Below are 27,042 nucleotides of genomic sequence, written 5' to 3' on the forward strand. Positions count from 1 at the left end.
AGCCTAGCGGCAGGCATTTTAATTATCACCATTTCAAGAAGAATAGGAAAGTACATAAGTTGTCTAATCACTTATTTTAATGCTAGTAAGTAGTACTGCCATCTTTCAAATCCGGGAAATTCAATTGCCCTGCCTGAGAGGAGTCACTCCCACATGCTTCTCTAGCCTTTAAGAACCCATATTTGGCTAGTGGATAGAGATGACTTCAATGATAAAGCACCTGTGTGGTTTTAAAGCCCTTCCCTGGCCCCTGGCCCCTGGTCCACCTCCCTATCCATCACAAGGACGCCCTTGCGCACGTCGCGAGACAGGACTGCGTCGGGCTGCGCTGCGCATGCTCGGCCGCAGAGGACGACGGGAAAGGGGCGGGGCCGACGGGGCTGTTTGCGTCGAGAAGACCCTGAGAAGCTGCTCGCGGCGAGCGTTCCTGAGAGAAATTAGTAAGGCTCCTCTTCTGCGGCTCTGGTTTCGGTCTTTACTCCTGCGCGTTACCGGAAAGGGGCAAAGTTTCTCCTGTCTGAGGGAGGATGCCGCGCGGGTGGAACCGGGTTCTAGAGACGGGGCCCTGAATACAAATGCTGGCACCTGGGGGTCGGGGACTCGCGGCCTAGCCCTGACCTGGAGAGCGTCGGTCGCCTCTTTTGACCTCACCCGCCGAGAATCTCGGGGTCACTGCTCCCGCTTCAGAGGTTTCTCGCCGCCCACTGCTCCTGCATCGTAACCCGGCTTTCTGCCTTTGCTCTGTCTGCGACCACCGTTTCTAAAACATTGAAATCACACCCGTGGCTCTCCATGCATTAAACGATGATTTTTCAAACAATCTGGAAACAGTTTTTGCAAATAGAATGGTACACGAGTCCCAACTAAAAGAAACAATTGTAGCTCAGTGGTAGAGCATTTGCTTAGCATGTAGGAGGCCCTGGGGTTCGATCCCCAGCACCGCCGAACAAAAAATAACAAAAAGAGAAATGTAATTATTTTAAAAGTTTGGCTGTTGGCAGGCGTGGTGGCACACGCCTGTAATCCCAGCAGCTCCAGAGGCTGAGGCAGGAGGATCCCAAATTCAGAGACAGCCTCAGCAACTTCGAGAGTCCCTGAGCAATTTAGCGAGATCCTGTATCAAAATAATAAAAAAGGTTGGAGATGTGACTTAGTGGTTAAACGCCCCTGGGTTCAATCCCCGGTGTTCAAAAAAAAAGAAAAATGTTTGGCTCTTGAGATGAATTCGGATTTGAAATTGGGATTAAATTAAGGCACCATATATTTTGCTTTAAAGTGCAAGATTGAGAATATCTTGATTTCCTTGAATCAAGAAGTTTTAAATTTAATTAGCTTAATCAGGGTACAGTGTCAGCATACTTTTCAATTAAACTGAACCAGAAGCTGGAAAGTAGATAAATTAACAATTCTTGCTGTAAGAGTTGAATCACTAACAACATCTGACAATACCTTGTATTCCCTGTCAAAATACACAAGAAGCCTCCAAAAGTTATAACAGGAATTTCATTATTACACTTTGCTTATTTAATTCTTAGACTGTGGCAAGAGCATTAATGGAGTAGGTGCACTTGCAGAAGTAGTGAATTTAGATTTAGCTGGTCTGGGCAGTACAGTCCTGTAATCCCAATGACTGAGGCTGCTGAGGCAGCAGAATTTCAGGTTTGAGACCAGCTTCCGCACCTTGGCAAGACCCTGTCTCAAAAAGGGCTGGGAATGGCTTATTTTGCTTAGCATGATATTCTCTAATTTGTATGATGTCACATTTGAAGGGGTTCCAAGATGCCCAGGGTTCAATCCCAGTACCCCTTGCCCCCACCCCCCCTACCCCCGAAAAAAGGTAGTGGATTTCCCTCAAGGGTTTATGTGAGTGAAAATATCACAAGTTCAAAACCAGCCCCAACCACATAGGGAGGCCCTAAGCAATTTAGCAAGAATTTGTCTCAAAATAAAAAAATGGGCTGGGGATATGGCTCGGTGGTTAAGGCACCCCTTGGTTCAATTCCTGGTACCAACAAAAAAAAATTAATTTTGATCTCTGCTCTATAATAAATTCCCCTTTGGTTTAAGTAAAAAAAAAAAAATTCTTTTTTCTGTGCTGGAGACTAAACCCAGGGCCTGTGCATTCTCAACATGTGCTCTAAATCTACCATCCTCAGACTCTAAATCAAAAAGGTTTAAATTATTCCCAGGCAGTGTTGACCAGTAGGCAGATAATGCCACAGTTTTTTTGTTTTTGTAGTTGTGGAGGACAGCATGTCTTTGTTTTTTAATTTTTAATATTTATTTTTTTAGTTTTCGGCGGACACAACATCTTTGTTTGTATGTGGTGCTGAGGATCGAACTTGGGCCGCACGCATGCCAGGCGAGCGTGCTACCGCTTGAGCCACATCCCCAGCCCAGACAGCATGTCTTTGTTCCCCTCCGCCTCCCGTGCTGAGGATCAAACCCAGTGCCTCACACAAGCAAGGCAAGCAAGCCTCTGCCAAGGAGCTATAATCCAAGCCCCACCCAGTTATCTTTTGACTGTTAATCAAAAATGTAATTAAAGGGCTGGGGTTGTGGCTCAGTGGTAAAGTGCTTGCCTAGCATGCATAAGATACTGGTTTCGATATATTTTTTAAAAAGTGTAAATTTTTGGTGGCTCATACCTGTAATCCCAGTGGTTTGGGAGGCTGAGATAGGAGGATTGCGAGTTCGAAGCCAGCCTCAGCAAAAGTGAGGCGCTAAGCAACTCAGTGAGACCCTGTCTCTAAATAAAATATAAAATAGGGCTGGGGATGTGGCTCAGTGGTTGAGTGCCCCTGAGTTCAGTCCCCAGTACCAAAAAACAAAACAAAAAAAAATGTGACTTAGCCCTTGGTTGGAAAGATGGGAAGGACTGTATTAAAAACTAGTATTCCGAGACTTGCTTTATTCTCATGTACATTTTGTCGTCATTCATATATGGGTTTGTTTTGCTCTTTATTTTTTCTGATAATTGGACAGACATTTTCCCTGCCTCAGAAATACTGACTTTTTTTCAGGGTGCTTTCTAGTATTCTCTAATTTGTGTTATATCACATTTGAAGGGGTTCCAAGATGCCAAAACTCCACATATCAGAGAAAACATTCAGCCTTTAGTTCTTTGGGATTGGCTTATTTTGCTTAGCATGATATTCTCCAACTCCATCCATAATTTCTTCTTTAAGGCTGAGTAGTATTCCATTCCATACTACAATTTCTTTTTTTAATTGTTGGCAGACCTTTATTTTATTTTATTTTATTTATTTATTTATATGTGGTCCTGAGAATCGAACTCAGTGCCTCACACTTGCCAGACAAGCACTCTACCACTGAGCTACAACCCTAGCCCCCTACAATTTCTTTATCCATTCATTTGTTGAAGGGCATCTAGGTTGGTTCCAAAGCTTGGCTATTGTGAATTGAGCTGCTATAAACATTGATGTGGCTGAGTCGCTGTAGTATGCTGATTTTAAGTCCTTTGGGTATAAACTGAGGAGTGGGATAGCTGGGTCAAATGGTGGTTCCATTCTAGGTGTTCTAAGGAATCTCCATACTGCTTTCCAGAGTGGTTGCACCTATTTGCAGCCTTACCAACAGTGTACCTTTTTCCCCCCATATCCTCGCCAACATTTGTTGTTACTTGCATTCTTTATAATCACCATTCTGACTGTAGTAAGATGAAATCTCAGTGTGGTTTTGATGTGCACTTCTCTAATTGCTAGAGATGTTCAACATTTTTTCATATATTTGTTGATCAATTGTATATCTTCTGTGAAGTGTCAGTTCGGTTCCTTGGCCCATTTATTGATTCGGTTATTTGTTTATTTGTGTTAAGTTTTTTGAGATCTTTATATATCCTGGAGATTACTGCTCTGAGGTGCATGTGGTAAAGATTTTCTCTCATTCTGTAGGCTCTCTTCACATTCTTGATTGTTTCCTTTGCTGTGAAGAAGCTTTTTAGATTGATTCCATCCCATTTATTGATTCTTGATTTTAATTCTTGTGCTTTAGGAATCTTGTTAAAGTCAGTTCCTGCCAGACATGGTGGTGCACATCTATAATCCCAGTGGCTCAGGAGGCTGAGGCAGGAGGATCGAAAATTCAGAGATAGACTCAGCAAAAGTGAGGTGCTAAGCAACTCAATGAGACCCTGTCTCTAAATTAAATACAAAATAGGGCTGGGGATGTGACTCAGTTGTCTAGTACCTCTGAAGTCAATCCCCAGTACCCACCCCTTACCCCAAAAAAAGAAAGTCGGTTCCTAAGCCAACATGGTAAAGATTTGGGCTTCCTTTTTTTTTTTAATTGTCAATGGACCTTTATTTTATTTGTTTGTTTGTTTGTTTATATGTGGTGCTGAGAATCAAACCCAGTGCTTCACATATGCTAGGCAAGTGCTCTACCACTGAGCTATGACCTCAGCTCTACTTTTTCTTCTGTGAGGTGCAGGGTTTCTGTTCTAGTGTCTAAATCTTTGATCCACTTTGAGTTCAGTTTTGTGCAGGGTGAGAGATAGGGTTTAATTTCATTTTGCTACATATGGATTTCCAGTTTTCCCAGCACCATTTGTTGAAGAGGCTCTCTTTTATCCAATGTTTTTTTGGCACCTTATGAGAAAACTGTATTTATATGGGTTTGTCTCTGTGTCTTCTATTCTATACCATTTGTCTACAGGTCTGGTTTTTTTTTTTTAGAGAGAGAGAGAGAGAATTTTAATATTTATTTTTTAGTTATTGGCGGACACAACATCTTTGTATGTGGTGCTGAGGATCGAACCCGGGTCGAACGCATGCCAGGCGAGCGTGCTACCGCTTGAGCCACACCCCCAGCCCAACAGGTCTGTTTTGATGCCAATACCAGACTGTGTTTGTTAATGTGGCTCTATAGTATAATTTAAGGTCTCATATTGTGACACCTCCTGTATTACTTTCCTTGCTAAGGATTGATTCAGCTATTTGGGGTCTCTTAGTTTTCCAAATGAATTTCGTGATTGCTTTTTCTGTTTCTATGAAGAATGTCATTGGAATTTTAATAGGGATTGCATTAAATCTGTATAACAGGGCTGGGGATGTGGCTCAAGCGGTAGCGTGCTCGCCTGGCATGCGTGCGGCCCGGGTTCGATTCTCAGCACCACATACAAACAAAGATGTTGTGTCCGCCGAGAACTAAAAAATAAATATTAAAAATTCTTTCTCTAAAAAAAAAAAAATCTGTATAACACTTTTGGTAGTATGGCCATCTTTGTTTTTAAACTGATAGACATGTGTAGCCTATTTCAGGTGAAGTGAATCTACTCAAAGACAATATATTAATTAATTTCCAGTGCGTTTTGGTGTACAGATTGTGTGCCTTGCTCATTTGGGCTAAACACTGGCTATATGAATTATTAACTGCACTGTCAGTTGCCGCAGTCTGGCTGGGCACAATTCATGAGCCACTTGTCAAGCAGGAACGAACTTTATTTTTTTTTAACGCATGCTGCACCACCCAAGCTCTCCAGGAATTCCCCGAGTGCCACCACCTGCTCTTCCGGCCAGCACCTCAACCCTCTTGAGGCAGATTGGTCCCCAATGAGCAGCTCCATGGTCTGAAAGGGCGGGGAAACAGCCCAATGAGCATCACCGCAGAGGAGCCAATCAGCTGGAAGTTTGCTGGGGCCGCTTCGGCTTCGGCTGCGGCTCTCAACATCTCCCCCTCTCTGTTTAATTAAACAACAAACATGTGGCTTAGGGACCATGCCTGTCTTAGGTTGTCCAATACTACATATGGTCCTTACCCGTCATCGGATGAGCTGACCTCAAGGCGTCAGCCTCCTGTCTTAGGTTGGTACCATTGCAATTGGATCTTACCCGTCATTGACTACCGGTCCAGTATACAGCCACACCTGTGGATAGGCCTTTGTACCAGTGAGGGGGTGAGGTTCTTTGCCTCACCTCTGTTGACCCCCAAATTTTAGCTGAACAAGGCAACTTAAAACAAAAGCGAAACAAAACGAAAGAAGAATCTTAAAATGGCTACCCATCCTCTCGCCCTGCCCTCAGGGGCGAGCAGTTTACCTTATCACTTACCCTCAGTCGGTCCCGTGCAGGCCACCAAATGCCACAGTCTGGCTGGGCACAATTCACGGGCCACCTGTCAAGCTGGAACGAACTTTATTGTTTTTGAACACACGCCGCACCACGCACCACCCGATACCTCCAGGCAGCCCAACTGCCACCACCGGCTCTTCCGGCCAGCACCTCAACCGCTCTTGAGGCAGATTGGCTGGGTCGCGTGGGCGGAGCCAAAAGAGTCCCCCCAATGAGCAGCTCCGTGGTCTGAAAGGGCGGGGGGGGGGGGAAAAGCCCAATGAGCATCACTGCAGAGGAGCCAATCAGCTGGAAGTTTGCTGGGGCTGCTTTGGCTGCGGCTCTCAACAGTCAGTCTATAATTAATTACTTAATTTTATACCTTTGAATAGGAGCTTTCCAAGCTGAGAACATGGAGATAAAGGGGTGGTTAGGCCCCAACCTCAGTAAAAAACTAATGGCAGAATTACTTGGGTCTTTCGTATACTAACCCAGAATAAAACTACAAATCTCAGATTATTCCTGTAACAGCTTTTAACTTCTCTTTTTGTATGTGTTGAATGTAAATTTGTGCCCATGGAGTAAGTTATCCCTACCCTCTATAGTAATTAGTAAAGCCAGGCATGATGGTGCATGCCTAGCAATTTGGGAGAGTGAGGCAGGAGAATCCCAAGTTCTAGGCCAGCTTCAACAACTTAGCATGGTCCTCATCAATTTAGAAAGATCTTGGCTTAAAATAAAAAAAGGCTGGGAGGTGACTCAGTGGTAAAAGCACACTTGGGTTAAATACCCAATACCAAAAATAAAACATACAACCAAAAACCCCAAACAATTTGTAGGTTTTGTGGTATCTGCATCCAGGCCTAGGGCTACAGAAATGGGAATTAGTTCTAGAAGAAAGCACAGAGGTATTAGCTGTCACAGACTGTAAAGCAAAATTATCTAGAAATATTGAAAGAAAGGAAGGAAGCTAGTGTTGGTGCTGTGAAGGAGCTTTAATGCAGAGTTGTCTAAGACCTCTTTTGTGATTCCACAAAATTACCATATTTAAAATATTAATTTTAAAATCAGACTTCTATCAATATTTTATTTCAGGAATTTGGACACGGTTCCCAGGAAGAAATCCATTAATTTAGAACTGGAAGATTCCTTTGCATGCAATACTAAAATGAAAGGACAACCTTCAGATGGTGAACATAAGACAATGGCATTACAGCTGGAGCGGCTAGTTGAAATTAAGACAGAACCTGACAATACTCAAGTAAATATTTTACATTCTTTTCTTTGTTGGTGATGCTGGGGATTGAATTTAGGAGCACTACAACAGTGACAGAGTCTCAGTAAGTTGCCTCATCTGGCCTTCAACTTGTAATCCTCCTGTCTCAGCCTCCTGAGTAGCTCAGATTATGGGTGTGTTCTACTACACCTGGCAAGAGAATTTAGTTGTAACTTATTTCTATTGAAAATGGCCTAAACATCCAGTGGCACATGCTTATAATCTAGCTGTTAGGTAGGCTGGGGCAGGAAGCTTGATTGAGCCCAGAAGTTCAGGGCAACATTGGTAGGCTCCATCTCTCTTTTTGGAAAGAAAGAGAAAAAGAAAAAAGTATATAAATTAGATCAGTATTGAATTAGTGACATTTGGAAATATTAATCTAGCAGTTAACAATTGCTTTTTCAACCCATGGACAGTCAAACATACAAATTAAGTTGAGATAGAGTGGAAATGAAATTGCCTCTAGTTCTGAAAGAAAATCCTACTTCATAAGAATCATTTGGCCCAATACAACAATTCTAAGTTTAAGGTATTTATGAAGATAATGAACTGTTAATGATTAAAACAATAGGGAAAATATATGTCATTATGTCTACTCTCTATTGGTAGCAGCAGTTGTTAAGTAAAAAATTATAGAAGGCCATTGTTTTGGACTAAGCTCCTGCACTGGGCCCCAGCAGACTGAGCTAAAAATCAAAATGAAGTCACTAAAGTTCCATGTCACCAAGCTGAAACTAAACCATTTACCTCACCTCAGAAGTCAGGATTAACAGGCCAGTTTCAATTGGTGTGATAATAGAATTCAGTCTACCTAATTCTTACACCAAAAAAGATAACCTGATATTAACCAATCAGTTACTGGTGTCATAGAAAATTAAAATTATCAGCCACAGGGCACCAAAAGGAGAATGCTTACCTCTTACCTTGGTTTGATTCAGTAATATAGCTAATTGAACAGACGTAAGTGTAATTTATCATTTTCTATTGAATGATTATTTTAAGTATATTATATTCATTATTTTCAACTCTTTTTTTTTTTTTAGGAATATTGTCAAGCCCAACAACCCAAAACTCAGGAGAATGAACTGAAAATAAATACTACATTTTCAGACAGTGGTAATAGAATTATTTAAGTTAATTATATTTATTCTGACTAGCATAATAACAAATTTATTCTTCTTAAAAATGCCTTTGCATTTTTGGGGGTTGGATAAAAGTAAACTCTAAAAGAAAATGAAAGAATGAATACTTAGGGGCTGGATTGTAGTTCAGCAGCAGAGCGTTCGCCTAACACATGTGAGACCCCGGTTCAATCCTCAGTGCCACAAAAATTAATAAATAAAATAAAGGTATTGTGTCCAACTACAACTGAAAAATAAATATATTTTTAAAAAATAATGCATACTTAATTTGTTGAAAATACTAATAAGCTTCTTCCTGTTTTGTTTTTGTAGCATCACAGTTGACTACAGGAGTTCAGCTTTCTCTGGCATCATCTGGCATAAATAAAATGCTTCCTTCAGTTTCAACCACAACTGTTCAGGTTTCCTGTTGTGGTTGTAAAAAAATCCTCCAGAAGGGGCAAACTGCTTATCAGAGGAAAGGGTCTACTCAGCTTTTCTGCTCTACCCCTTGCATCATAGAACATATTTCATCTGCCAGTTCACCAACTTCTGCCAAAAGAACTTGCTCAAACTGCACAAAGTATATAATTCTAAATTTTGCCTTTTACTTCCCTACATAGATTTTGGTCAGAGTATTAGTTGTAATTTTCTAAAGATATGTTACCTTGATTAACTGAAAAAATGCTTCTGCTTTCAGTTGCTCTCATAGATTGTTCAGAAGTAGTTTTTAGTAATTGAGAGGTTTGCAGAAATTAACCCACAAGCAATTCTTTCTCTCTCCTTTATAAATGATGTGACTTGCAGAGCTTTCATTTGAAATTTTCTATAAGTAGGGATTATAGGAATGCTCATTATAGAGATGCTCATTCTGTTCTATCATAATGAGATGCTCATTCTGTTCTATCATTTAACTGTATAAGAAACAGCCTACTAAAAATATAGTCATATAACTTATGGATCTTCCAAGATATAGAATAATATTACATTACTATTATAATGGTAAGTGAAATTACTTAATTATTTTGAAAAGTTAAAAAGCATAGATAAATGTATATGTATGTAGGTAGGTCTGGTCTCTGTGATTGGATTAGTGACATTTTGACTTTGCAAGTCCTAAGATAGTATTAACTCTGGTTTCTTAACAATCATTAAAATGCTAATGACAAACAAGAACATTTATAGACCATCATATTAACTTCTAAATATAATAAATTCTTCTCAAATGTTATCTTGTCTTGAAATTAAGTTGCCATAATTTGAATTTTGTTTCCTTTATTTGCATTCTGCTATTTAAAGTGTGATCCCCATGCAACTATATTATCATCATCCGAGTGCTTACTAGAAATACAGGTTCTCAGGTCCAGTTAGAATTATTGTATCAGAACTGCATTTATCCCCATATGATTCATATTCATGCTAAAGTTTGAGAAGCATTGAGAACTTCTTTGTTTCTTAGTATTCCCACTTGTTTTATGGAATGTACACAAGATTTATGAACATTAAGTAATATATTCAGCCAGAGCAATACTGGCATATAATAAGAATTCCATACATGTTGACATATCACTGTTGTTATTGTTATTCCCTTAACAAACTCACAGACCTTTTTTGTGGGTTATTTCAGCTCTTCATTTGGTTGCTGCTTCAGGTGTTAACTGTTGCTTCAAGTCTTATTCCCTGAAACTCTACTTATCTGTCTCTCTTGCTTTCTCAACCCTTCAGTACTATACTATGTCCTTTGTCTTTTTTCTGTTTAGCTATGGGCTATATGGCACTCTCTTCAGCCTGCTTTCTCTCTCTGCAGAATCATAAAACTGGAAGGGACCTTAGAGAGATCATCCAATCCAAACCTTTTCTTTTGGTTTTGAGGAAACAGAGGCCCTGAGAAGTTAAGGTATCAAGTTGCTCTGTTTGGAGTATACTCATTACTTTTCTTCAGCAGCAGCTTCACAGACAGATTGAAAAAGGCTGAAACAGGAAAGATTTAGTGTGTAAGTTGTTCTTTAAGGTATACAAATCCAGTATGAGCAAAACTGAGAGGCAAATTTTACTTCCTCTGGAATAAAGTTTTTTCTCATTAAAAATTGTAGGTTGGTGGAAAGATGGTAGTAATGTTTAGACTAGGAGAGGCTATCATTATTCATAGTAAATTGCTTTGTTAAAAATTTTTTAATTCCACATTCATTACCCTCTTCTGTAGTTCTCAAAATTTTAGCCAATTTTTAGTCATTTTAAGGTGTTTTGTTGTTGTTTTGGTACTGGGGATTAAAACCAAGGGGATTTTACCACAGAACTACATCCCCAGCATTTTTTGTTTTTGATACAGGGTCTCACTAAGTTGCTGAGGCTGTGCTTAAATTTATGACCCTTCTGCTTTGTCCTCCCAAGCTTCAGGGTTATAGGCGTGTGCCACTGTATCCACCTTAAGTTTTCTTTTTTGTTTGTTTTTTTTGTTTTGAACCCATTGCCTTTTACATGCAAGGCAAGCACTCTACCAACTGAGCTGTGTCCCCAGCCCTATGTTTTCTTTTATAGCCATGATTTAACATCAGATTTGAGTTAATGCTGTTTTTATCTTAATTCATGAACCAAGTGAAAGCTAGCTTTGCAGATATTTAAAATCATATTAGAAGGTTGTGACTTATCTTTGAGAAGCATATATTTAAGAAGTGTCATTTCTGTACTTTAGTGAAACCAACTAGAAATCCAGGAAGCAATTAATAAAGGCAAAAAAATAGGCCTATGCACTAATGCTTGATTTATTTATATAAAAGTTGTTCACACATGTATTCAGAGTTTGGCTTTAGATCCTTCTAGCAGAGATTCATATTTTAATTTTTTAAATTAAGTAGATTAGAAGCCAACATTCTATTATGCTGACAATAGTTTAAAAAAAAAAATACTAGTAGTACATATTTTCTGACTTTTGTGTATCTGCTGATGCAGTTTCTTCTGCCTCCTTTCCCAGCTGGCTAATTTCTTTCTGACTTAAGGATGTACCTCAAATATCTATACCTCTTATTTACTCTCACACTGTCCCTCACTCTTCTCTTACCATCACCTCTTCAAATTAATTATTCCATGATCTGATTTTATAGTGTGTATTCATAAGTCCAAGAGCATTGATCATAATATTAAATATTACTCCAAAGAACAAGATCAGTACTGGGAATGAAGTTCAATTTTTGAAACAGTAAAATTACTGATGTGATAATTATGTGAATCTGTTAGTTTCAATTTTAAAAGGTGGAAAGTTCATGATACATACATTTAAAATTTTAAAATGTGGAAGTATTAAAGTAATATTGATTTCAGGAGGAGTTTATCTTGAAAATCATTGTCCTCAAAGACTGATATTCTGAGGGTTCTAGGTAGGCAGGTATCTTTGTATTTCCCAGAGCAGCAGTTCTCATACTTTGTAATCTAAGAACCCCTTATACTTTTCATTTTTTGTTTTGTTTTTTTTTAAATTTGAGACAGGGTCTTGCTATGTTGCCTATGTGGCCTCAAACTCCTAGACTCGAGATCTTCCTACCTGAGACTCTTTGAGTAGCTGGGACTACAAGCACGTGTCACTATGCTGGTGTCCTTTACACTCTAAAACTATTGAAGACTCTTGTGGCATATGCCTATAATCACAGATGCTCAAGAAGCTAAGCTTAGCAGGAGGATTGCAGGCTAGCATCAGCAACTTAGCAAGACTGTGTCTCAAAGTAAAATATTTTAAAAAGGACTAGAATATAACTCACCCCTGAGTTCAGTCTCCAATACCAAAACAAAGTCAACAATTGAAGACCAAAGAGTTGTGGTTTATACAGGTTATATTTATCAAATTTGCTATGTTAAAAATCAAATGGCATTTTTAATTAATTTCAGAAACTGGCATTGTTTTATCAGTTTTACAAACCACTTTAATATCTGTCTGAATTTTCAAATTTGCTTCTGTTTTCCATATGTTGCAAAATGTTAAGAGTCAGTTAAGAAAATATAGCCTCACAAATATGTAATTAGAAAAAGGAGAAGTGTTTCATTAGCCTTTTAGATATTTGTGGACACTTTTTTTGATTGCAGTGTTGCTAGGTACAGTGGTGCACCCCTATAATCAAGGCCAGCCTGGGCAGTTTAGCAGAACCCTGTTAAAAAGGCCTATGGGTGTTGCTCTGTTGTAGAGTGCCTCTGGGTTCAGTACCCAGTATCAAAAAAAAGAGAAAATAGTTGCAGTGTGCATTCTGAAACCATGTCAGTGAACTTTTAATACTCTATAGTCTTAAAATATATTAATTTGTCTTGTACCCTTTTTTATTTTTCTTCCTACTTCTGGGGATTGAAAAACCTTGCACTTGCTAGACAAATGTACTAAGCCAATACCCCCAACCCCTCTCTTGTATTTTGAATAGATGTTTTACCAGTGAATGATTTTTGTAATAGCATGCTGTCGTCATTTAGAAAATGTTGATTTATTGCATTCTTCAAATCTTTCAAATGTTGACATATTTCATTATGCAATATTTTTAAAATCATCACCAGCCTCATCAGAAAAGTCTTCAAATATTGGGAAGAGATCCAGCTTAAGGTAGCAAATACAAGTTTTCAAAAACTCCTAATTTATCATTGAAAGCTTGAATTTTATCATTGGCAAGACTGTAGGAAGTGATAAATCCACTTTTTTCATTTTCCAGAAAATACTTGGCAGATACCTTCTGGATAATAGTTTGTCTTACAATCATATGTTCAAGTAAATAATGTGATCCATGAAAGAAAGTGACTTGTTCAGGTTGTAACTCTAAACATTCCATGTAGGCTTTTCATTGAGACAGTCATTCACCTTTGGTAGGCAGGGAAAGTACTTTTATGCCCATGTCCCATTTTGTTATAAGGAACATTAAAATTATCATATTTAAGTTTAAAATATTTGTGTTTCATTAAGGACATTCTTAATTGAAACAGAAATGATTTTTGTTTTAGAGTGAATGTGTGTGTTGTTACATTTTGATTGTCACTGCCTTGATTTGTGTTAAGGCTGCAACAGTTTCACCTACCATTGGTTTTTTTCGTTTCCCAGTTCATTTAGGTGAATTTGATATAATAAAAAATCAACCATGTCATTGGCATCTAGTACATTCACAGTGTTGGACAACTATCACCTCCATTTTGTTCCAGAACATTTACATCATTCAGAGTAAAGTGCTGTATTCATTAAGCAGTTTTCCCCCATTTCCCTCTGTCCCCAGCCCTGAGCAACTACCATGGCATTCTTTCTATGGATTTATCTGTTCTGAGTATTTCATATCAGAATTATATACATATGACTTTTTGTGTCTGTTTTTTCAACCTTTTCATGTTTTCAAGGTTCATTCTGTTGTACTTCATTCTGTTTTTAGTAGTTGAGTGATATTCTGCTGTATGTATTTATCACAATTTGTTTATCCATGTGTCCACTGATGAACATTTGAGCTGTTTTCATCTTTCAGCCATTGTCAATGGTGCTCTTAAGAACTTGCATGAGGGGCTGAGGCTGGGGCTCAGTGGCAGAGTGCTTGCCTAGCACGTGAAGCACTGGGTTCTATCCTTAGCACCACATTAAAAAATAAATAAATAAAATAAAGGCATGTTGTCCATCTACAAGTATAAAAAAAAATTTTTTTTAAAGAACTTGCAAGAATATATACTTGTTTTTCAGACTGAAATTGCTATTGCCTTTATACCATCAGTTAAAATGACAGCATAGTGAGAAAGGCAAATAACATATTAATATTATGAAAATAGTTTTGATCTTATAGTCCCCTGGAAAATATCTGGGGACCACCCTTCACACACACATACAAGGAATTTGCAGACCATGTGTTGATATGTTGTATAAATTCCAGTGTTTCTCAGGAATGAATATGTGATTTGTCATCATCATTCTGTTAACACTAGCACCAACTAATCCAAGCTAAATAGTCCTTAAAATTGTGATCACGGACTGAATCTGTAGCTTAGTTGCAGAGCATTGGCCTAGCATGTGTGAGACACAGGGTTCGGTCCTTAGCACCATATACAAATAAAATAAAGGCATTCTGTCCATCTATAACTATAAAAAAAAAATATTTTAAAAACTGTATGATCAGACGTTTTATATCTCTGTTAAAGCTGAGAAAATTAACATTCAGAGAGTACAAATTATTTATCCATGGTTTCTAAATGTAAGTGGTAGAACTAAATACCAAATTCAGGTTTTTACCATTTCACAGTTCTTAAGGTAAAGGAAGGAGCAAGGAGGGACTTGTTTGAGGGGTCAGGGGTCATTTAGTTTATGAAAGAGAAATGATAATCGTGGTAAAGTGTTTAATGGTGTCCTTGTTATTTATTTTTAGAGACATTTTAAATCAGAAGGATATGATCAGTGTTCAGCTGGAAGATAATACTACTAGCAAACATTTTTGCAGCCAGTCTTGTCTTTCCTCATATGAAGAAAAAAGGAAACCATTTGTTACTGTGTGTACTAGTAGCATTTTGACCAAGTGTAATATGTGTCAGAAGACAACCATTGTAAGTTGAAATTCTTTTTTAATAACTAGAGGGATTCTGTTGATTCTGCTTGAATATCAGAGTTTGTATTAAATCTTTTATTTAAATCCTAGATTCAATATGAAGTAAAATACCAGAAAGTGAAACATAGCCTTTGCAGTAATGACTGCTTTTCAAAGTTTCACTCTGCTAACAATTTTATCATGAACTGTTGTGAGAACTGTGGTGCTTACTGTTACACCAGCTCTAGTCTATTCCACATACTCCAAATGGAAGGACAGTCTCATTATTTTAATAGTTCAAAGAATATTACAGCATATAAGCAGGTATGAAGAAAGACCTATTGCTCCTTCTGTCAGTTGGTCTATGAATGGTTTCATTTTAGGAAAATGTAGGGATGTAATTTTTAGTACCATTGAGAATAATTTCCATTTGTAAATTGATAAAGATGAAATTGAATACTTTAACAGTTCCTTCTTACATAATTCATGACAAGTACTATGTGGATATTCTCCTAAAGAATTTCATATTGATTGTCTTACACCAAAGAAAAAGTAAATATGCAAGAGTCTGTTATACTACAATTAACTCTTTTTTAAATAATACACATAATTTTATTACAGAAAAAAAATGAAACATCCTAAATATAATTAACTCTTTTTTACCTATGCAATGTAAAGAATGTTACATGCTTTTTCTGAATCAGTCATTGGAGGAAATAACCCAATGAGAAATAATCCCCTATTTCTAATAGGAGAGTCTGTCTCTTTCTGAGAGCAGAAAAGCTGACCCTGGGGCTAGGAATGTGGCTCAAGTGGTAGAACACCACATAAAAATAAAGATATTGTGTCCACCAAAAACTAAAAAATAAATATTAAAAAAATTCCCTCCCTCCCTCTCCCTCCCTCCCTCCCTCCCTCTCCCTCCCACTCTCTCCCTCCCTCTCCCTCTCCCTCTCCCTCTCCCTCTCTCTCTCTCTCTTTAAAAAAAGAAAAAGAAGAAAAGAAAAGCTGATCCTGCTTTGGTGGACTAAGTGAGATGAACAGTTAGGGATGTGATCCCCTTTCATGAAGTGGGACTGTTAGATATCTAGCTTGTTCATATGATACTTTATGATCTTACTTGATCCTTATAAATTCTTCCTTAAAAAACAAGCAGCTGGAGGTTGGGGATTTAGCTCAGTGGCAAAGCACTTGCCTAGTACATGTGAGGCCCTGGGTTTGGCCCTCAGCCCTGGGGGGCGGGGGGGGGGGACAAGCAGCTGCCAGATGCAGTGGTACACACCTGTATCCCAGCGGCTCAGGAGGCTGAAGCAGGTGGATCTCTAATTCCCAGCCAGTCTCAGCAACTTATCAAGGCCCTAAGCAACTTAGCAAGACCCTGTATCTAAATAAAATATAAAAAAGGGCTGGGGATGTGGCTCAGTGGTTAAGTATCCCTGAGTTCAATCCTCAGTACCACCCCTCCAAAAAATAAAAAAAAACAAGCAACTAAAGGTGGGAGTCCCATCCGCAATTCAGATGTGTCATTTGTGAACTGCATCTTTTCTGTGGCAGAATGTTCCCATCCTGAGAATATCCTGCCTTGGGACCAGAAGTGGGAGAATGGAAGGCACAGAATCCTTCTTCAAAGGCAGGAAATGCTATTCCTTCTTTACCTTCTTGACTCACACTTAATAAGTAAGCCTTGTCCTGCTTTTATTAGCCTGCATTCAGTACCCAATTCTTTAGCTTATGGGATGGAGCAGGGCTATTGTTGTTATGAGCACAACCTAACACTATGCCCTAACAATATGAAAGTATTGTATAATAGTTATAATGAAATAAACTCTTATTGTTAATGAACATTTAAGAATTAGAAAATGTTCAAATATTGAACAGTACTAAAAATGAGTTGCCTTACTATTTTAAAAAATGGATATTAGAAATATTTGTAATTATTTTGACCATATCTTTTTCGTATTCTTCTTCTTCCGTTACAGGGGATTGAACCCAGGGGCCTTCTATCACTGAGCTACACCCCCAACCTTTTTTTTTTTTTCCCTTTATTTAGGGTTTCACTAAGTGTCTCAAATTTGCCATCCTTCTGCCTCAGCCTCCTGTATAGATAGGGTTACAGGTTTATACCACCATACTCAGCCTTTTTTTTTTTTTTTGCTTTTTTGAGTTTTGTATCTTTTATTATTTTTTTAATTTTTTTATTTGTTCTAATTAATTATACATGACAATAGAATGAATTTTGACACATCATACATAAATGAAGTGTAACTTCTCATTCTTGTGGTTGTATATGATATAGAGTAAGTTACACAGGTCATGTAATCATATATGCACATAAGGTAATAAAGTCCAATTCATTCTACTATCATTTCTACTCTCATACCCCCACTTCCCTTCACTCCCCTCTGTCTAATCCAAAGTACCTCTATTCTTCCCCCTTTATCTCCACCACCCCTTATTGTAAATTAACATCCACATATCAGAGAAAACATTCTGCCTTTGGTTCTTTGAGATTGCAGCCATTTCTTCTTCTCTTTCTTCTTCTTCTTTTTTTTTTTTTTTTGTACCAGGGATTGAACCACCCAAGGCTATGTAACCACTGAGCCACATCCCTAGCCCTTTTTATTTAAAAAACAATAAAAATCCAGTCTCACGATAAATTTTTTAAAAGGGCTAAGGTGTAGCTCAATGGTACAGCATCAGCCTAGCTTGCATGAGATCCTGGATTCAATCCCCAGTACTGCCCAAAAAAAAAAGAAAAATGAAGAAAATAACACCCAGAAGAATGGTAAGGATAGAAATGGAACAAGACTCAGGACAGCAGCAAGAGGAAGTCTGCTGCCCCTGCAGTAAAGCATCCTCTACAATACACCTCTGTACTCTGGTATTATGGGAGGACTCCTAGTTATCCCACCAGCTCATGAGGCTATGAACAGAATATCAGACAGATTGCCATGTGGAGCAGGTCTAGAGGTTTTCTAGCCACATGGTGTATCCCAGTGACCTAATAGACATAGTGACTTCCCTCTCTTCAAGGAAGGAATTAAACCTATGTGGGAGGATGACACAATAAAATGGGAGCAAATGAGTTATCTGCAGAGGGGCTTGGTCTCCCATTGTTGTGAGAATCTCATACTAGCCATGTTGGGGAAACAGACAATTCATGGTTAGGGGGCTGTGGTCTCTGCTTCTAGGAGGAAATTGTTTTAATATAGAATAGGACTGCCAGCAACCAACCAATCACAGCCCAGTTTCAAGTTATACCTCATTGAGTGCTTAACCTACATCCCAACACTATTATGGAATATAAAACTCACAGGCAGCATCAGAATGGCCAGGCAGGCTGTGCCTTTCAAGGCTTCTTTTTTTAATACTTCTGAAAGCCACAGTTGAGCGTACCATGACCTTCTCCCTCTATAGATAACACTTTGTCGAAACTGGCATCATTAGAGTCCTTGGTATGCTACCTGCAAGATCCTTCTATCCTAGACAAGAAGAATTTGAAAAACATTTTAAGAATAGGATGACACACAGTATCTGCAAAACCAGCTGATCACCTAAACTAAAAATTACGTGTATAACAAAAATTTATATTAATAAAAGATTAAAAATAAAAATTTTCAACATTATCTTCTGTTTATTTCCTTATTCTCTTTCCAATATTCTGCTCTTTCACATAGAAAATTTGCATATTTCATTTTGTCTTACCACCATGTATCCCCAAAAATAGTCCTGTTTTATCATTGTCATTGTATGAAGGAATAGATATCGAACCTCACAGTTTATCCTTTTCCTTTGTACACTTCCTGCAATTGAACTCATCATACTGTATACTTCTTACTGCTTATATCCTGTTTTCTTACAATATGCTTGTAAGTTTTATCACGAAGTTAGCCTAGAAACATGGTGGCTCTCATAGTATATTGTAGTATATATTAAAACACCCTGGCTCCTCCTTAGCACAGGTAGAAGGCTTTCCTAAGTTGATGTGCAAGCTGGTATTGAAGAAAAACCTATAATTATAAGACTTTGTTGATTTATTCGGTAGACTTTCATTGCATGGGATGGTGAATATCTTCTATGACCACTTTCTTCTTTGCTTGCATATGGATTATTATCATTATTATTGCTGTTAAATATATCCAAAAAATAACCAAACAGTTTTCAAATAATTTATCATTTTCCTTCCTTCATTTCATTCATTGCAATCTATAGTGTCTTTTTTTTCGGGTTTTATGAAAGTATAAAGATTGGCTTCATTGTCATTGTTTGTAATATTTCAAAAAAGCAGTGGTGGTATGCTTTTGTTTGTTAACAATATATGTTATGCCAGGAATATGAATATTATTTTAATCTCTAAACAGAAACCAGCCAAAATACTTACATCTTTTCCTTGCAAATCATTGAAGCCATCAGATGAAATGATTGAGATTACTAATGACTTGGGGAAGACAGAGATTTTCTGTTCTGTTAATTGTTTTTCTGCATATAATAAAGCTAAGGTGGAATCTTCTACAGGTAATATTTGTTTAGCTTCTTCAGAATTTTATATTATTACTATTGACTTAACTATATTTTGCTTTTAATATGTAACCTGGATTCATTTCCACATTAAACTGACCTAAAAGTCAAAGCAGTCTAAAAGTTGTAAAAACTGTTTTCTAGTATTTTTGTGTAAAAGGATGGCTATGTCACCATCAGAGATGTAACATTTATTTGCTAAGATTAACCAAAAAAAAAAAGATTGTTGTTATGTTAGATTGATTACAGAATTGATATAGACCCTCTTCATTTTAAGATAAGATTAATGGAAAAAAAATAGGGATCCATGTCTTTGGAGTATTTAGATCCTTTAGTAAATGAACACATGCATGTCTACATTAGTACACACTGAGTAACCTACTATAGAACTTGGTTCATAGGAGTTAGTCAATGTTGAGTTTATTCAATACATTCCTGATTGAGTAGTTCTAATAAATATAGAATGTTTACTTAGCTTTGCTTTGTAAAATAAGACTTTTACTTTCATTTTCACATGAAGTATAGGTAGTTAGAAATGCTTGAAGATTCAGTAATAAACAGGGCTCAGGGGCACATGTCTATAATCCCAGCAACTCAGGAGAATGAAGCAGGAGGATTGCAATTTTTAGGCCAGCCTCGGCAATTAGTGAGGTCCTGTCTCAAAAATAGAAAAATAAAGGACTGGGATGATGTAGTTCAATGATAGAGAGCCCCTGGGTTCAATTCTAGCACCACACACACACAAAAAAAAAAAAAAAATAAGTTAATAATAATATTCAATAATAGAAAAAGCACATATAATCCAGGACCAACTAAATATTCCATCAAAGTGTTTCATTTCCAGTGATGCTATTGACATAGACTACCAGGTGAATAATACCCCTGGAATTTGTATATCTATTACAGAACTTTTGCAGTACTAACATGGACATTAACTTAGCTCCAATGATGCTGAAGTTTGTGAATTATGAAAGAGTTAGAAATTTATACCCACTCAGAGATTCTAAAAGACTCTTTTCTGTTATGGGTAATTTCACAGCAAACGTTTGCTCATAATTTCAAACAAATAGTATAAAAGTACTAAAAAAAAATGCATAAAAGTGAAAGATATAAAATGATATGGAAGTGTAAATGATCATTTTGTTATTACAGTATACTAAAAATCCTGGCTATCCAGCTGAATGTGGTAGTACACACCTGTAATACTAGTGGCTCAGGAGGCTGAGATAGGCAAGTTCAAAGCCAGCCTCAAAAACTTAACCAGCCCCTAAGAACTCAGTGACACCTTGTCTCTAATAAAATTCTTTAAAAATAAATGGTGAGGGCTGGGGTTGTGGCTCAGTAGTAAAACACCCCTGGGTTCAATGCCTATTACCCACCCCCTTCCCCCCGGGGGGGAAAACAATGGCTATCCTTTAGCTCCAATAAAAATTACTCCAATACCCAGAAATATCCTAAAGTATGAGATATTTGCATTATTCCTTGAAATACTTTTTTTTTTTTTTTTTTTGCATTGCTGAGGCTTAAATAACCTGGGTCTTGTGCATACAAGGTAAGCACTACTACTGAGCTATATTTTAGCTCAAAACATTTTCTGGTTTGACCCATTCTGCCTGATTTTTAGAAAGTATTTTGTTTATTTTTTTCAGCAAATGTTTCCGTGACACATGATGCTTCAATGGAGCACCTTTCTCCAAAGAAAGATCCAATTCCAGTTATTAGCAATATAGTATCATTAGCAGATAATCCTGTTGCCTTGCCCATCATGGACATTGATGTCTTACAAGGTAAAAGATGATTTGAAGACATTTGATATAAACATTGTTTTGTTATACTTGATGAATGTATGTGTTAAATTTTTTTTTTGTCTCCTGATATAAAATAAGCAGTTAGAGTTTATGATACTGGTTTTTTTTAGTTTATGAGATCTTAAAGTAACGCTCTAATTTATTTTAACAGGTACAGTTTCTTCAGTAACGACAAATGTCATTACAGATGTAAGTTTTATCCTAATTTATTTGTCTACTCTCTTTTTTTTCATGAGCAGATTTTATATATATAATTATATATGTGTATACATGTAATATAGGTATTATGTATATTTATTAATCATTATTTCCCTCCTCCTACTTCATTTTTACTTATTAAGCAATCCTAGTTGCCTGAGCAACAAGTTATTTTATTACAACTATATACAAAATGGTTCTATAAACATTTAATGCTGAATCTAGATTGAAATAATTAAATTATAATTTTTTTTGTTTCCCCAAAGAAATTTGTACTATAGCATACTCATTTTACTGTGTTATTAAAATAGATATGTTCAGTATTTTATATTTAAAGACTATTAAAACAACAGTGATTTTTCTCTTTTTTACCCACAGATCTCTAAGAGTTTACCAAATGAATCAAGTAATGGTGTTGCTAATAGAGTGGAACAGCCAAGACTTTTGCCATCTTCATCAGTACTCAGTCAGCACACATTTGGTGCCAGTATAGAAGTACAGAAAGATAAAGTGTCAAACCAAGATCCTATGTGCAATATGAACTCTGTGAAAATAAGTGATGGACTGTGTCACCCAAAATTTACAGCCAAAGTACAAAAAGTTAAAGGTAAATCACAAAATACTAGGAAACCTTGGCATTCACCTTTTCAGCATGTGGAAAACAGTGTTAAAAAAGATATCACATTCTGTTATTCGTGTCAGTTGTTCTGCCAAAAAAATTTTAGCTATAGAGGAGAGTCATTTGTAACCCAAGGAACTTCTAATTGGAAAAAAACTCTGGAGAAATTCAGAAAGCATGAAAAAAGTGAAATGCATTTGAATTCATTGCAGTTTTGGAGGAAATACCAGTTTTGTGATGAAGCTGTTAGTGATAATTTATCTATTAATTCAAATCAGATTGAGGGAAATAAAAAGTACCTAAAGCTTATAATAGAAAATATTTTATTTTTTGGAAAGCAGTGTTTACCCTTAGGAGCAAATGACCAGTCTATTTCATCCATCAATAAAGGCAATTTTTTAGAATTGTTAGAAATCAGAGCAAAAGATAAAGGAGAAGAAATGTTTCGACTGATGAGTTCACAAGTTGACTTCTATAATAGTACACAAATTCAAAGTGATATTATTGAAATAATAAAGACTGAAATGTTACAGGATATTGTGAATGAGATCAATATCTCCTCAGCTTTTTCAATAATATGTGATGAGACAACTGATAGTGTCACAAAAGAGCAACTTTCAATTTGTGTAAGATACCCACAAAAAACATCAAAGTCTATCTTAATTAAAGAAAGATTCTTGGGTTTCATCAATATTGAAAAGATGACTGGGACCCATTTACATAGGAATATCAAAACTTATCTGCAGCAAATTGGAGTCGATTTTAATAAAATATGTGGCCAGTCCTATGACAGTACCACTAATTTGAGGGTAAAATTTAATAAAATTGCAGCAGAATTCAGGAAAGAAGAGCCTAGAGCTTTATATATACATTGTTATGCACATTTTTTAGATTTAGCAGTAATTAGGTTTTGTAAAGAAGTAAAAGAACTCCGCTGTGCTCTAAATACTCTCAGTTCTTTGTTCAACACTATTCATATGTCTGGGGAAATGTTGGCAAATTTTCAAAACATTTTTAAGCTAAGTCAAAACAAGACATGCAAAAAACATGTATCACAGTCATGCTGGACAGTCCACGATCGTACATTGTTATCTGTGATTGACAATCTTCCAGAGATTATTGAAACACTGGAGTTTGTATCAAGCCATTCCTCAAATACAAGTTTGGCTGATGAATTGAGTGACTTGTTGGCACTGGTTTCCAAATTTGAATTTATCTTTTGTTTGAAATTACTTTATCGAGTGTTAAGTGTTACAGGAATTCTTTCCAAAGAGCTTCAAAGTGAAACCATAGACATTTTTTCTTTGTCTTCAAAAATAGAAGCAATTTTGGAATGTTTATCATCTGAAAGAAATGATGTATATTTTAAAACTATCTGGGATGGAGCAGAGGAAATATGTAAAAAAATAACCAGTAAAGGTTTTGAAGTTGAAAAACCTTATCTTCAGAGAAGACGAAAAATTCAGAAAACTATAGATCTTGACAATTCAGATAGTATGTTTCCTACTTCAACAGAAGAACAATATAAGATTAATATTTATTACCAAGGACTGGATACTGTATTACAAAATTTAAAGTTATGTTTTTCAGAGATCGATTATTGCAAAATGAAGCAGATTTCAGAACTACTATTTAAATGGAACGAACCATTAAATGAAGCAACAGCCAAACATATTCAAGAATTTTATCAGCTTGATGCAGACATTATCCCTGAACTTAGATTTTATCGGCACTATGCAAAACTCAACTTTGTCATAGATTATGATTCCATCACCTTTGTCAATCTTGGCTCTTTGTTTATTCAGCATGGTCTTCATAATAGTATTCCTTGCATCTCAAAGTTGTTATATATTGCTTTGTCTTGGCCAATTACTTCACCAACTGCTGAAAACTCCTTTTCTATACTGCCTCGTCTTAAAACATATTTATTTCATAACATGGGAGAAGAGAAATTTAGTGGTCTGGCCCTAATGGCTATTGAGCAGGAATTAGTAAATAAACTAATGGAGCCTGAGAGACTTAATGGGATTGTAGAAAAGTTTATCAGTCAAATGAAAAATATATAATACTTGCTAAATTGAACTGATTTAAAAGAATATTTGGGGAATTTTTTATTTGTTTGTTTGGTGGTACTGGGGCTCAAACCCAGGGCTTCATGATGAGTAGGCAAGTTTTCTACCATTGAACTATACCCCTAGCCCGCTCGCCCTTCCTTCTTTCCTTCCTTCCTTCCTTCCTTCCTTTCTTTCGAGACAAGGTCTCACTGTATTGTTCAGGCTGGTCTCAAATCTGTGAGCTGAAGTGATCCTCCTGCTTTAGCCTCCTGAGGAGCTGGGGCTGCAGGCACATACTACCATGCCTGACTTGCAATTCTAGTTTTTATTTTAAAATTGGGTTTCTTAAGAAAATTTTTCAACAGAACATGTAGCATATTCACATTCAAAAATTCAGAAGACACAATGACATATAGTGAAAAACCTCCTTAGAACTCAGTTCCTCCTCAAAGATTTTGTTTATTTATTTTGCAGTGTTAGAGGTTGAACCCAGGACTTCACAAACTCTAGGCAAGTGCTCTATCACTGAGCCACATCCCCAGCCTCCTCTTCAAAGTTTTTCTGTTCATTAAATCTCTTTCGAGAGGTATTTTCCCTAAATGGTACATTACATTGCACACTCTTCTTCAGCTTGTCCTTTCTACCTAATGTGGTGTTTTTGAAATTGTCTCATACCAGTAGGTAGCTTGCTTGATCTTTCCCCCCCCCCCCCTTTGGTACTGGGAATTGAACTCAGGGGCACTCAACCACTGAGCCACATCCCCAGCTCTATTTTGTATTTTTATTTAGAGACAGGGCCTTTCTGAGTTTCTTAGTGCCTCTCTCTTGCTGAGGCTGGCTTTGAACTCTATCCGGCTTTGGACTCTTGATCTTCCTGTCTCAGCCTCCTGAGCTGCTAGGATTATAGGTGAGCATCAGTGCACACAGCTCTTTTTTTTTTTTTTTTTTTAACTACAGAAGGTTTTATTGTATGAATATATTGCTTACTGACACATTTCTATTTGCAGTCATTTGCTATTACAAGCATTGCTTCCATTTTAAACTTGGTACATAGATCATATATTGTGCATGAATGAGTTACCCTAAGATAAAACTGGATTCCTAAGTCAGAAGATTTGTACATTTTTAAATTTATGACAGGTACTGGCTGAATTACTTTCTCTAAGGATTGTGCCAATTGAAAGTCCCACCAAAAATGCACAAGAGTCCCTGTTTTCTCAAATCTTTGTAAGTCTAATTATCAAACATTTTGATCTGGGCTGGAGATGTAGCTCAATAATAGACCTCTTGCCCAACGTGCAGGAAGCCCTGGGTTCCATCCCCAATACTGCAAAGGAAAGAAAGTAAATATGTTATTAGTTGAAAATGGTATTTTAATCTCAGAACAGTTTTCATTTAAGAATAAGGTTGAATATCTGTTTATTTGGGCCATTTGTATTTCCTTTTCTTGAACTGTCACATTTAAACATTAAAATTAGATATTGGGGTTTTTTTTATTTATACCTTCCATCTAAATGACACAACAAAACTTAAGCTGTTTTTTGAAATATTTTTCAAATAAACTACCACAAAAGAAAGGATTCTTTTATTTCTTTAAACTTTAGAAAAGTTTAAATTTGCTACTTAAACTTTTAGGAGATCTGTTCTCCAAAGATTTGAAAACATTTGGTGATAAAAATATCTGGGCTTGGGGCTGGGATTGTGGCTCAGTTGTAGAGTGATTGCCTAGCACGCGCGAGGTGCTAGGTTTAATCCTTAGCACCACATAAAAATAAGTAAATGAAATGAAATGTATTGTGTCCTACTACAACTAAATATATATATATATATATATATATATATATATATATATGTGGGTGTGGGTGTGTGTATAAATAAATAATCTGGGCTTAGGCGCCAGGGTTGTGGCTAGTGGTAGAGCGCTTGCATCACATGTATGAGGCACTGAGTTCAATTCTCAGCACCACATATAAATAAATAATAAAGGTCTATCAATAACTAATAAAAATATTTTTAAAATATATCTGGCTTAGCCAGGTGCGGTGATATACACCTGTAGTCCCAGTGCTTGGAAGGCTGAGGCAGGAGGATCGTGAGTTCAAAGCCAGCCTCAGCAACTTAGCTAGACCCTAAGCAATTCAGTGAAACCCTGTCTCTAAAAGAAAATACAATAAAGGACTGGGGATATGGCTCAGTGGTTGAGTGTCCCTGTGTTCAAATTCAGTACCAAAAATCTTTAAAAACCTAGAAGTGGACTTGAGGGGTGAAGGCTATGCGCATCTTCCACTTTAACTTGAACATGGGTATATCATTTTTCTATTCCCAACAATAATGTATGAGGGTTTCTGTTGTTTCACATTTTTACCTGTATTTGGTATTATCATTTTTCTGTTTTTTCCAGTGCATTGATTCCTATTTTTAAAAACCAAGGTGTTACTTAACACTTAGTTTTGATTACTTAACTGTATATTTTCATTCTTTGTTTTATAAGGAAATTGCATAACACTAAAAGTTTCCTTGGGTCAGCTCTGTTTACCATGTATGTTTTTCAATCATTTTCTGTAATTTCTATCTTGTTATAGAATCAGAAGTTTCTGGTTTTTTGTTTTGTTTTGTTTGGGGGTTTTATGTTTTTAAGTGTTTGATTTCAGTTTTTAAGTGTGTAAAGCCTATAATGGAAGGCCTAGACCCAAAAAGGAAGACTACATTAATGCATGTCTTTGAGGAATACCTCTTGTGCAATCTGGGACATTTCTCAGGGTTTTATATTTTATTTATTTCTCACTACAACCTATGATTTTATAGAGGAAACTGAGGCTATGGATCACAACTAATAAAGGCAAAAGTAAGATTTGAAAACAG

At 36.8% G+C, this 27,042-nt stretch overlaps 1 protein-coding gene across 9 annotated transcripts; it reads left to right on the forward strand.

Moving 5' to 3' along the window:
- The first annotated feature begins 355 nt into the window (after window positions 1–355).
- Zmym1 (zinc finger MYM-type containing 1) lies at window positions 356–27,042 on the forward strand. Of its 9 annotated transcripts, XM_027937614.2 has the most exons (10): window positions 356–440; window positions 7,167–7,332; window positions 8,391–8,463; window positions 8,802–9,051; window positions 14,828–15,002; window positions 15,095–15,307; window positions 19,345–19,498; window positions 21,151–21,288; window positions 21,461–21,498; window positions 21,886–27,042. In XM_027937614.2, exons 2-10 carry the CDS (start codon window positions 7,240–7,242, stop codon window positions 24,190–24,192), a joined length of 3,441 nt encoding a protein of 1,146 aa, XP_027793415.2. In that variant the 5' UTR covers window positions 356–440; window positions 7,167–7,239; the 3' UTR covers window positions 24,193–27,042. The 9 variants fall into 9 exon arrangements, with proteins under 9 accessions (XP_027793415.2, XP_071473749.1, XP_071473751.1 ...); XM_071617648.1 differs by lacking the exon at window positions 15,095–15,307; XM_071617650.1 differs by lacking the exons at window positions 356–440; window positions 7,167–7,332; window positions 8,391–8,463 and having other exon boundaries at window positions 8,977–10,365.

This window comes from Marmota flaviventris, chromosome 10 (genome assembly GCF_047511675.1).
Source record: "Marmota flaviventris isolate mMarFla1 chromosome 10, mMarFla1.hap1, whole genome shotgun sequence".
Lineage (NCBI taxonomy): Eukaryota > Metazoa > Chordata > Mammalia > Rodentia > Sciuridae > Marmota > Marmota flaviventris.

Coding starts and splice junctions, on each gene's coding strand:
- Zmym1 (XM_027937614.2), top strand. CDS start 7,240: ATGAAAGGACAACCTTCAGATGGTGAACATAAGACAATGGCATTACAG. Junction 8,464..8,801: donor TACTACATTTTCAGACAGTG/GTAATAGAATTA, acceptor TTGTTTTTGTAG/CATCACAGTTGACTACAGGA. Junction 19,499..21,150: donor TAAGGTGGAATCTTCTACAG/GTAATATTTGTT, acceptor TATTTTTTTCAG/CAAATGTTTCCGTGACACAT.